General features: G+C 47.5%; 3 protein-coding genes across 5 annotated transcripts in view; 2 read left to right on the forward strand and 1 right to left on the reverse strand.

Annotated features, from left to right (window-relative positions):
- Positions 1-7646, reverse strand: part of LNX2 (ligand of numb-protein X 2) — a 78860-nt gene extending 71214 nt beyond the window's left edge. The window contains exon 1 of one of the 3 annotated variants that reach the window (XM_055317180.1): positions 7516-7646. The gene's annotated coding sequence lies outside the window, so the exon portion shown is untranslated. Of the gene's footprint in view, positions 1-6821; positions 7471-7515 lie in introns of those variants that run through there. The other 2 variants (XM_055317183.1, XM_055317181.1) reach the window with 2 other exon arrangements.
- On the forward strand, positions 1704-8924 carry LOC129504505 (progesterone receptor-like). The gene is made up of 4 exons (XM_055317228.1): positions 1704-1778; positions 6860-6958; positions 7480-8138; positions 8511-8924. Exons 1-4 carry the CDS (start codon positions 1704-1706, stop codon positions 8626-8628), a joined length of 951 nt encoding a protein of 316 aa, XP_055173203.1. The 3' UTR covers positions 8629-8924.
- A 142-nt stretch (positions 8925-9066) lies between these two features.
- Positions 9067-12218, forward strand: part of POLR1D (RNA polymerase I and III subunit D) — a 44734-nt gene continuing 41582 nt past the window's right edge. The window contains exon 1 of the mRNA XM_055317188.1: positions 9067-9231. Coding sequence (XP_055173163.1) covers positions 9206-9231 — 26 coding nt within the window. The 5' untranslated portion in view covers positions 9067-9205. The remainder of the gene's footprint in view (positions 9232-12218) is intronic.

Raw genomic sequence — 12218 nt, forward strand, 5'->3', positions numbered from 1 at the left:
AGGCATCCCCCTACCCCACACAGGTCATTTTAAATGTTCTTGTAGGCACAATTTTAAAAAAAGAGAGAAAGAAGAAACAAATGAATATTTTTAATATTCTATTTAACCCAATATACCCAGAATTTATCATCTTATTTCAACATGTAAACAAATAGAAAAATTATTGAGATATTTCACCTTATGCTCATACTAAATCTTTAGAATCTGGTGTGTACTTCACACTTAAAGCGCATCTCAATTCAGACTAGCCTCATTTCAGAGTGCCTACGTGGCTCAGTCAGTTAAGCATCTGACTCCTGATTTCTACTCAGGTCATGGTCTCAGGGTCTGGGATTGAGCCCCAAGTTAAGGCCCTGTCCAGCCCCGAGCAGGGCTCTCAAGGTGGCTGCTTGAGATGCTTTCCCTCTCCCTCTGCTTCTGTCCCTCCCTCCACTTGGAGTGCACACATTCTCTCTCTAAAATAAATAAATCGGGATCCCTGGGTGGCTAAGTGGTTTACCGCCTGCCTTTGGCCCAGGGCGTGATCCTGGAGTCCCAGGATCAAGACCCACATCGGGCTCCCCACATGGAGCCTGCTTCTCCCTCTGCCTGTGTCTCTGCCTCTCTCTCTGTGTCTCTCATGAATAAATAAATAAAATCTTTAAAATAAATAAATAAATAAACTAATTTAAAAAAATAAAATAAATAAATCAGGGGCACCTGGGTGGCTCAGATCATGTTCTTAGCATCCTGAGATGGAGTCCCATAATGAGCTCCCCACTCAGCAGGGAGTCTGCTTCTCTCTCTCCCTCTGCCCTTCCCCACCATTGTGCTCTCTTATCCTCTCACATAAATAAATAAAATCTTTAAAAAATAAATCAATAAAATATTTTTAAAAAACCCAAAAAACAAAAGACTAGCCTCATTTCAATAGCCACATGTGTGACTCCAGTATTGGACAACATGGCCCTATTCTATTTCTCCAAAGCACTTTGTCACTACAGTGTGCACTATTCCTTGATGAATGTCTATCTCTCCTGAAATATATAAGCTCTATGAGGATACCCCAGTATTCTTAGCTCAGTGTCAGAGCACTCCGTAGGTGCTAAATAAACATAACTGACTGGAGGGGATGGTAAGGAGGGGTTGTCTGAGACATAATTACCTGCACCGAGGGCCTGGTCTTTCACTGGTGTTACCAAAGCACCTCTGGGAGAGACAGTAGAGTTAATCAGAACAGGGACATTATCTGGCAGACACAAAAATAAGTTCAAGAGGCAGAGGTGCCAGTGAAAGCATATTCCAGGTGCCTAACAATGGCTTCCAAACTGGATGGGGAAGAAGACCTCCAGGCCAACAGATATTAATGTAACAGGGAACAGGAGGGGGGGCACAATAAAGAGATTGGCAAGCTGTCTCTATCAAGAGGAAGGGCAGGGTAATATAAAGTGTCGGTGTGAGCGAGCTGGAAGGACAGGATAGGAAGCGTGGTCAGAGAACTGGATATATAAATTTAGGATTTCTGATGTGGAAAATTTGGAGGAACATTAAAATACAATAGAAGTGATGATCACTGGAGGTGAGCAAAGATACTAGCAGTGGAAGGCATCAGTCACCCTCCTACTCCTTGACTGAACGTCTTTTAAGATTTTAAGCTGTACAAAGGCAGGGACAATCTTTCATGGTCCATACAGCCCAGTGTTGATCACATCAAGTATGTCTACATGAATACAACTGAAAGTAAAAGTTCAAAAATTAAAATCATGTGGGAGAAAAGTGGCAATGGTCACAATAATGAAGTAAGAGATAAGGGAAGGACTCCCATTTATTTGTTCAATGTTTATGTAGTTTGATTGAAGAGTATTAAGAATTCTGAATGATGCATTAATTTTTCAGATTGGTAGCTGAATTCTCACTTTGGGGGAGAGGGATGGGAGGGTAGAGGAAAGGGTATAAATATTTCCCAGACTTACTTTACTTTTATTTATAAAACAAAGGAATAGCCAACAGAGTCTTTAGCTTTTTTATAGCCAGGTACATCTTATTTTTGTGTGAGAAACAAGTCCTCATAACTTGGCCATAAACATTTTTTATAAAAATTTAGGGCAATTTGTTATTTAAAAGAACTCTAAGATTACAGTAAAGAGAAAAAATTAAAACCTCATTTGTTTTACTTATAGAAATGGTATACTCTTTAAGTAGATACATGATTTACAGTATATTTTATATAAAAAAACACATATATACTTGTGTGTATATTGTATATAGTTTTACCTCCTTATTGCCTATTTCCTGCAATTTTTCTATTTCTCATTTCTCTTACCCAGTCCAATTTTGGGAAAAAAATAATTTTCCCCCAAATAATTCTGGGATTCCACTGAGGGATTCTGATTGTTAGAAGTAATAGTCCTAATCGCTCAAGGCTGGAAAGATAAAGGTGTAAGCTATGCTTAAACTCTCTCTGCCCACAAGACTTTTTTATCTTTTCAGCTTTCCTAATCAAGCAAGACTTCCAAAATTTTGCTAATAATCAAGAAAAGACAAAGTTATGACATAGCTATTGTCTGTTCAACTCTGAACAAAGCAATAACCCTACTTAAGTCTGTTCCTACCACCCCTCACAACTGTCAGCGGAAAATGTGAAAAAGGAGGGAATCATGTAAATAATTACAGCAGTAGGTACTACGATGACTGAATTGGAAGAACCATTAAGTTCTATTATAGTTGCTCTATTTTCCTGTGGGTTCAAAAAGCGCTTGAAGCTTCCTTGCTGGCTCAATTCTCTCTTTTGTTTTCCCTGACCAACAATTGTTTCAAAGAGTTAGAGAAATCTGTGAGCCAAGAGATCCAAACCAACGGACCCCTTTCATTCATTCCTGCATACATTACTATTTATGATTCTAAGCACTCGGGAACTATCCAGTGAGCAAAACTGATATGAACCCCCCCCCCCCGCTCATCTGAAGTATACATTCTAAAGAACAGATCCTATGACACCTGCCTCTTTAAAAGCATACTAATCAGATGACAATTTATTATTAAGATGTGTATGAGCACTTGCTTTAAAAGATTTCCCTCAAATTTTCATTAGACTAACATACAAAATAGCCATTTCTTTTAACTCTAACCAACCAAAAAATTTACATAATCACAGATTTTTCTACTGTTTTGTACTCACTGAGGAAGAGACATAGGAGAGGAAAACTGAAAATCTCCCAGGCCCCATAACAGGGTCAAGGGAGGCCTGGCCAAGCCTTCTGCCACCATAATTCAATATGCAAGATGTGTATATAGACATGTATATATGTACATAAACCCTGCATGTCAAAATATATGTGTATGTACATATACATAAATCTCACACATACATACATCTTTGATTCAACCAACATTGCTTCCTTGGTGGAACCTTTGAAACAAGACCTTTGACTATTCTACCTTCTAAAGGTCTTCTAAAGACCTTGTTAGATTCTGATATAGGAAGGTGGGTCTGGAGTGAACTTTAAGCTTGGAAAAGTTAAACGACACTGGATATTAAAAAATAATTTTGGGAGCAGTCGGAGAGGAAAGAAAGAGGGGGAGATGGGCACAGAGCCAATCAGATTATATGAGCCTAGAGTTCCCCTGTCATGGTGGCCGAAATGCATTTTAGGGATAGAGGTGCTTCATATTCAACATCAACATTCCTGGCACTGCTATAATATAAATCTCTCTTCTTCCTCCCCATTTCTCAAATCTTCCAAAAAGCTAACCACACTCACAAAGGCGTTATGTGAACTCCTAGCTCCTGCCCATCTATCCATGTCTTCATCAAAGACATCTTAACCATTCATTGGCAGTTCATCAGATTGGTCCAAAACTAATTACCTGGGCAGTCCAGGTGGCTCAGTGGTTTAGCACCACCTTCAGTCCAGGGCCTGATCCTGGAGACCCGGGATCGAGTCCCACATCGGGCTCCCTGCATGGAGCCTGCTTCTCCCACTGCCTGTGTCTCTGCCTCTCTCTCTCTCTCTCTCTGTGTCTCTCATGAATAAATAAGTAAAATCTTTAAAAACAAAAACAAAACTAATTATCTTCTCTTCCTCTTCTAACTTTAGTTGCTTTTAATGGCTCCTTTTCGTATCTTCCAATATTCTACTAGCTCATTAATATCAGCATTACTAAGGGAACAACTAATATTTACTGAGCACTTGTAACATGCTAGGTACTCTACCAAAGGGCATTTTATACGTAATTTCATTTGATCTTCAAATCCTACTAGACACGTACTATGATCATTCCCAAATATTAGGAAACCAAAGCTCAGGATGGTAATTCTACCGATAAGCAATGGACCTCAACTTTTGTGCTAACTCTACAGCCAATTTAATCAGTACTGTCCAATGCTTCACGTCAAAAAAACCTAGGAATCATCCTACTCTCATTAATCATATCTAGTCACTTACCTAGTCCAACCAAATATACCTCCTCAATGCCACAACAACTCTACCTCCACTGCCTTCACTCAGAAGAACAACTAGCACCTATCAAGTCCTCACTATATGCCACACACTATTGTTTTATTTTTATTTCTTTTAAGATTTATATATTTGAGAAAGAAAGAGTAGACGAGCTAGCTGGGAGAGGCGCAGAAGAAGAGAATCCTCAAGCAGACTCCCCACTGAGCACAGAACCTGACTCAGGGCTCCATCCCAGGGCTACAGAATTAGGACCTGAGTGGAAACCGAGAGTCCGGTGCTTAACCAACTTAGCCAGCCAGGCGCCCCATGACATTCCATTTAAAATTAGCAGATTTAGGGGCTTAATACACATATTTTTTTTTTACTTTTATCCCCCAAACCCTATAAAATGAAAAACACAAGAAAGAAAAAGATTACATAGCTGAGTGAAAGAACCAGATTCAAACCCAGACAATGTTAATTGAGAATCCCTAAGCACTTAACCTCTACAATATAACAGCTTTCACTCTGTCTCTCATCTGGACCCCCACCATTCTCCACTGCAGATTATCTTTCTGGAAAGCAAATGTTATCATGATGTTCTCTTATTTAACTTAAATTAAAAAAAAAAAGATTTATTTGAAACAACGCAAGCTCGCACAGAGGGGAAGGGCAGAGGGAGAGAAAAAAATCTTAAGCAGACTTAGCAGGCGGGGTACAGGACAGGATCCCACAACCTTGAGATCAATAACCTGAGCTGAAACCAAAAATCGAACTCTTAACCGACTGAGCCACTCAAGTGCCCCATGACATTCTATTTAAAACTAGTAGTTGAGGGCACCTGAGTGGCTAAGTCAGTTGAGCATCCAGCTCTTGATTTTGGCTCAAGTCATGATGGGGGAGGGGGGGTCCAGTCGTGGTTTCTTTTTTTTTTTTTTTTAATTTTTATTTATTTATAATAGTCACACACACACAGAGAGAGAGAGAGAGGCAGAGACATAGGCAGAGGGAGAAGCAGGCTCCATGCACCGGGAGCCCGACGTGGGATTCGATCCCGGGTCTCCAGGATCGCGCCCTGGGCCAAAGGCAGGCGCCAAACCGCTGCGCCACCCAGGGATCCCCCAGTCGTGGTTTCTAACCTGGTGCAGGCCTCCCTGCTCTGTTCCGAGTCGGCTTGGGATTCTCTCTCCCTCTCCTGCCCCCCACTCACTCTCTCTAAAATAAATAAATAAAATCTTCTAAAAATATAAAAATAGAATTAACAGCTTTGTATCACTAAGTAGATAAAGTCCAATTTTCTTAATTTGGCACACAAAATCCTTCATTTTTCTGTTCACGTCAGTTCAACAAGTATTTGAGTGCCTAATGTAACCAAAGCAAAGTGCTAAGTACTCTGAAATACATAATACACCAACCCCTGACTACTACTCCAACCCCAAACAACTGTGCCCCTCAGCAGGAGTAATTCCATGTAGATCTCATAATGCAACACCTTACATGTCAATGTTAGTCCCTTTGCCTAGAATGTACAGGGCAAAATTCCATAGCAGTTTGGAGATTAGGTCTTCCTTAGCAAACCCCGGCAGAAATGCTCCCTTTTAAGTCCCCACAGCACTTTGCTCAAATTAACTTTCAGGTAGCTAAGGGAACAGGTATGGATCAGCTTCTAAATAAGACTATGATCATCACCTTTGGGGAAAGAACTAACCCTTGCCATCAATGTCTGGCATGCAGCAGGGAGTAGGCACTCTATTGCATGCTGAGTAAATAAATAATGAAAATTTTCTAACTTGATGAGAAGAGAGAAACAAGATGCAGGATTAGGAACGTTAGCACACAAGTGGGCCAAATTAAAAGTAGTGTTCTTGTACTTTGGTTCTGATTTGGCCTACATTTTACACCTCTGGGAAAACTCCCATGTGGGCCTTGGACAAGCTAAAAAGGCAAAACTTTGTTTTTCACGGCTCGACAAGGCTTCGACAGGCCGAAAAGGATACTAGATTAAACAAAGTCCATTTGCTAGAAGGTTGTGGAGATGGGAATCAAATCTATCAACGAAAATAAAATTTATCTAAGAGATCGCACTTCATCAGCAATGCGTCACACTACATGCAAGAAAAAAAAAATCTGTCCTGGGAGGAAGGCCAATTGACAAATAAATACTACTGCTGCTGCTGCAAGAACGCGAAACTCTGAAAGTGAAGGCAGTTCCTATAAACCTGAGCTCACAACTGGTTCCTCCTGCCGCGGCTGTACACTCAACTTCGTTTCTGGTTTCTGCGATTTAAACAGAAACATCTACACAGTCAAGCTCATGCCTGAGCGTGCTGTAGCTCCTGGCAGATAAGAACGTCTTGATTCCTGACCTTCACTGCAGACTGAAATTTCAGGAGAAACCCCCACCTGTGCCAAAAGTCCTTCGTCTGAAACATCCGGCATAGAGCTTTGACAGCGAGGGACGTCCTTCCCGAACGGTGCTTTGTGTGCAACTGCTTCCACCTGGAGATCCGTACTTTGAGACTACCCCCTTGCAGACAGAGGTGAGACCTCCCACCCCTCCAGCCTCGAGGGAAAGGTGAGACTTCGTGGGCGACAGGCTGGGACCGTGGGTCTCTCCCTATTCCTTCCCTGGAGCACAAGACCCGACGTGAGGCAGCTAGTGCCCCTCTCGTTTACAACACACACACACACACACACACACACACACACACACACAGCAAATTAGCTCACCCCCACCTCTCCCCTCCTGGAAGAAGCAAACCACGCGCAGAGCGGCAGCCCCGTGGCCGGAACCACCAAATGGCAACAGCCGGGGGTGGGGGCCTCGCGCCTCCCCGGGCGCCGGGCGCCGGGCGGGCGGCGGGCACCCGGCGCAGGACGGCGCGTCCCTCCCTCGCTCCCCCGACCGGCGCGCCCAGCCCCACCGCGGGCGCGGGTCCACGTCCCCCACAGCCGCGGCGAGCGGGGCGCAGAGCCGCGGGTCGCCGCCTCCCCGGGCGCGGCTCTGCCCCCACAGCCCGCCGACGCCCGCACCTGAGGCGGCTGCCCGGCACCCGGGCAGGGCGCGGGGCCGGGCGGCCGGGGCAAAGTTACTCACTGGGAAAGCGCGGCCGCCCGGGGCGCGCACCGGCTCCCGGCGCCGCAGCCAAGCGCCAGCTCCGCTCTCCGCGGCCCGCTGAGAGAGCCGGGAGCCCGCCGGCCTCCGCTCCGCCGGGAGCCGCCGGGAGCCGCCGCCGCCGCCGCCGCCGCCGCCGCCGCCGCCGCCGCCGCCGCCGCCGCCGCCGCGGATTTCCTGGCAAGAAGCAAACTCTGGCCAAGACTTCACTTCTCAACCGCCCCTGCTGCCTTCCCGGGGGCGAGCGCCAGGCCCCTGCAGCCCAACCCGACAAGCAGCTGGGCCAACCGGCTGCGGCGCAGGGCGGGCAGGGGGCGGGCCAGAGCGCGGCTCCGCCTATCGAAGCGCGCGGGGGGCGGGCCAGGCCGGGGCCGTCACTCCCGGGTTAGAGTGAGCCCACTCCGCCCCTGGCCGCCTGCCCTCCCCCACTCGGTCTCGGCTGCCCCCGCCCGCCTGATCCCCCCGCTGGAGACCCGCTGGGAAAGTGGATCTGCGCTCACCGCCGACCGCCGCGAGCAGAGGGGAACAGCTGGGGAGGCAGTGACCCTCTGGGGGAACCGGGGTGTGGGTACGAGCACAGGTGGCGCAGGAAAGCAGGAATATAGGTGTGCTGGGGTGAGAGGACTCTGGGGCAAGGTGCGAGGGACCGGGACTGACCGGGCCGAGAAGGGCGACGGGGGTAGGCGGTGGAGGAAGGGAGGAGGGGGGACGAAGAGAGGAGGGGTACGGAGGGAAAAGGGCGGGGAGCGGGTGCCGGTGGCGAAAGGTTGCCGAGGCGGGGGCAGGGGCACCTGGGAACAAAGGTGACAGGGAGGTTCCGCAGGTGAGGTTTGAACCAAAAGGGGAAGAGGAAAAGGAGATCCGGAGCAAGAGACGGAGTACGTATTCCAGGTGCAGAAAAGATCCTGAGGGAAAGGACGGGGGGAGCAAGGGGGAGAAGAGCAGTTTCCTTCCAAACTCTCGCTCCTCCCCCTAAGGACAGAAACGAAGGCTTTTTTTGACCCGTTTGAGGTGTGCGGCTGCAAGATCCCGGATGACACACACACAACCTTAAACTCATCCCCGTCTGTCGTGAAATTCATCAAGGTGTACTGATCACCTGCACTTTGCACCTGTCATCCCCCCGAACACCCCCCCCCTCCCCCGTCAGGCTTGGGGTCCCGCCAGGGAGTGACACCCTGCCCCAAGGGTCAGGCAGCAAGTCTGAAAGAGGCCCCATTCCGCCCTGAGAAGGACGGCGGCTTGGGGCGGCAGGTAAGGCCCCGCCCCCTTCGCCAACACCTGGCCGAAGGTGCCGAGGGCTGCACCGGAGCGCCCACAGGCGGGTCTCGCCCTCGAGGTGGGACGGGAGAGCGGCCCCCCTGTCCCCGCTAGGGCAGCGGGCGGACTGGCCCCTGGAGCTCCAGGTGAGCGCGCCCGGCCTCGCAGCCGCCCTCCCCGCGCGGGGAGCTGGGCCTGTGGGCGGGGCCTGCGGGCGGAACGTACACGCCCCGCCCAGCGGCTGGGCCTCGCCGCGCCGCGCCGCGCCGCTGCGGCTCCTCCTCCCTCCTTCCGTCCCCGGCTCCTTCCGTCCGTCGTTCCTTCCTTCCTGCTCCGCCCGCGTGCCTCGCGCTATGGCTTAGCGCCTCCGCTCAGCCCGCACCACCTGAGGATCCCGGAAGCCGTCCCCGCGATGGAAGAGGACCAGGAGCTGGAGAGGTAACGGCCGAGGAGGCGGGTGGGCGGAGCGGGCCGCGCCCCGCGCCGGGAGCGGGGAGCCGAGGGGCGTCCGCCTGCGGGGCCCGGGCCGGCAGCGGGGGCAGCGGGGGCAGCGGGGGCAGCGGGGGCCGGGCCGGGAGGACGCGGGAGGAGAGGGAGGTGGAGAGGCAGGTGGGCGCCTGAGCGGGGAGAGGGCCCTGCTGGGGAGGGAGGGGAGGGGAGGACACACGGACGTGTCTGATAGAGGCGCCCCGTACAATTAGACGGCCCGGAGGGAGCGCAAGTTACGAGGCCGGAGTTAAGTCCCCACACCGCCCATCGCAGGGAGAAGAGCAGGACTAAATAAAACTAACGGAAGGCCGCGCCCGGGCCGCTGTTCGCCGAGTGCTCGTGTTGGTGCGTCCAGCCAGGCCTAAGCACCTGTGACTGCGGCCCGACTCAGAGCTCTGTGTAGACAGCTAAGGAAGCCGCCCCTTGGTGCGCTCAGTCCTCGGTCTCCCTCCTGCTTGATTGACACTTCTCAGAATTTCCTCTCTCTAGTTTATCTCCTGCAAATGGAAACCATAGTGGGGCCTGCACGATGATAATCTGCAGTCTCTATTTTTGGGAAGATGTGTTTTTGTGTGCCTTTAAATACCCTTTCATTCTCCAGCAGAGCCCACCCTACTCTAATCCTGTTCCTTTCTTGTGATTCTACCAAGAGAAAATTTTAGCTTTAAATATTTAACATTTACGTTTGTGCCCTCGTGGCCATGTGGACGGTGTCAAATGGGGTAGGGAGAAACTGGAGGCAATAATTAAGTGTTTATTGATAGAATATGTGGAGGCAGGAAAATGAGGGGTTAATACAAAATAGTTGAGTGTAATTGGAGTGCAGTAATGTGTTGCGATTGTGATATAGTAAATGAAAAAAAAGCTAGTTACAAAACCATATTCAGTATGATCTCATTTTTATAAAAAATATGTGTGTAGAAAAATATCTGGATTGAAGACCTCAATGGCTGAAGGCGAGAGGAAGACAGCCCTGGAAATGGTCCAGGCAGCTGGAACAGATAGACACTGTGTGACATTTGTATTGCACGAAGAGGACCATACCCTAGGAAATTCTCTTCGTTACATGATCATGAAGAACCCGGAAGTGGAATTTTGTGGTTACACTACAACCCATCCTTCAGAGAGCAAAATTAATTTACGCATTCAGACTCGAGGTGCTCTTCCAGCTGTTGAGCCATTTCAGAGAGGCTTGAATGAGCTCATGAATGTCTGCCAACATGTGCTTGACAAGTTTGAGGCCAGCATAAAGGAATATAAGGATCAAAAAGCAAGCAGAAATGAATCCACATTCTAGTCCCTTATGCACTATACGGGGAGGACTATCCTCTAGGATATTCTCTTCGTGATCTTGCAAAACCAGAAGTAGAAGTTTGTGATTACAACTCCATCTGCCCTTCACAAAGGCGTGCTTCTAGCTATTACCCATTACAGCTGCTGGAATCCCTGCAAGAACCTTTGTACTCATCTAATAAATTCCCTCTTTTATTTAAACTAATTTGAGTGGTTTCTGTTGCTTCATCTGGTAGATTGACTGTTTTAGGGGGTTTTTTGGTTTGTTTTTGTTTTTTTTTTTTTTCTTTTAATTGAGCCAACAGTGAACGTAAGAAAGCTAGGAGAATATTAGAGACCTAGACAAAGACTTTGATCAAGAGAATTCAAAAGAATGTGCACTTGTGGCTATGATTGGGGAAGAGGGAGAGATGCAATAGAGCGTAAGCACAGACTGTGGTGGGTTTAAAAAAGAAAGGTGGAAGTGGGAGGAGGATTTAGCTTCTTGCTAGATATTTTTTAGTAATTCATGAGAGAATTTGCATCTTTTACTATGACTGCTGGGTTCAAGCGTGGGGAATAATTTGAAAGAATTGTGAGAATTTTGGATTCACAGGAGAGTTAGGATCTAGTTCTACCTTTGTGGTTGCATATATAGGATGGATGCCAGTTTACTGCTTTAATTTCAGGACACTAATAAAATATTTTGTCAGAAATGACCTGAGTAGGTCGAGAGTTTATACTGTAAAAGAAGAAAACTGGGATGATCAGGGAACATCTTCAGTCCTTAGGTGCGTATCTAAGTATATAGCCCAGGGTTACAATAAGGATCAAGAGAAAAATTTCCAAGTTGGGAAAGTGATTTTTTTTTTTTTGACCTTAAAATACTAGTGAACCTCTTCAAGGTGTCCTGTTAATCTCATCAGCCTTGTCTGCTAGCTGTCCTACACCAACTTGTCTCTTAATTCACCCTAAATCTTGTTAACCTTTGACCTGAGCACCTCACTCCCAGCACTCTGTGCTTTGGGGTCTTTGTTTTTGCTGTTCCATATTCTTGGAACACCCTTACTCTTCTACACTCTAGGGTAGGTGAGAACTTAGAGGTCAAGACTCCCACCCTGGTTTGGGGACTTGCATGTACTTTCATTTTACTCCTGTGTTTCATGGTCTTGGATTTACTATGCTGTTGTTAGTGCTTATGTTGTCTACCCACTATACTGACTTGCAGCCCGATGCCTGATGGGTAGTAGGCAATTAGAAAATACTGGCTAAATCCATGTTGGTAGTTATGGCACGTAGCCTTTTATTCACTCCAATCAGACCTCTTTCTACTACTCTGCCATAGAACCTACATTTCCTATACTCAGTCAACGTGTTTGGATAAATATATTTCTGTATTTATGGAGCACCTGGCACATACCAGGCCCTGGATAGAACGCTATTGGATGAGACATGGGTCTTGTTCTCATAGAACATACATTATAATAGGATTGAAGTTATTTTTTTAAAGTTGTAATTCTTTGAAAACATAGGAAGGATCAAGAAAGAAAACATGAGAGGGGAATTGCTTTTGGTATGAAAATCAGGGAGGTTCATCCAGAGATTACAGGAAGAGAAGGAGCTAACTGCCCAAAGGAGAGGAAGTATTCTGGCAGGATAGCTTT

The sequence above is a fragment of the Nyctereutes procyonoides genome, unplaced genomic scaffold (assembly GCF_905146905.1).
Source record: "Nyctereutes procyonoides isolate TBG_1078 unplaced genomic scaffold, NYPRO_anot_genome, whole genome shotgun sequence".
NCBI lineage: Eukaryota > Metazoa > Chordata > Mammalia > Carnivora > Canidae > Nyctereutes > Nyctereutes procyonoides.

What these genes read in the sequence shown, in the direction of transcription:
- LOC129504505 (XM_055317228.1), top strand. Translation starts at nt 1,704, where the DNA reads ATGAATACAACTGAAAGTAAAAGTTCAAAAATTAAAATCATGTGGGAG. An exon ending in CTACCCCCTTGCAGACAGAG is followed by an intron (nt 6,959 to 7,479) that starts GTGAGACCTCCC and finishes GCACCCGGGCAG; the next exon opens with GGCGCGGGGCCGGGCGGCCG. An exon ending in GCAGGAAAGCAGGAATATAG is followed by an intron (nt 8,139 to 8,510) that starts GTGTGCTGGGGT and finishes CCTCCCCCTAAG; the next exon opens with GACAGAAACGAAGGCTTTTT.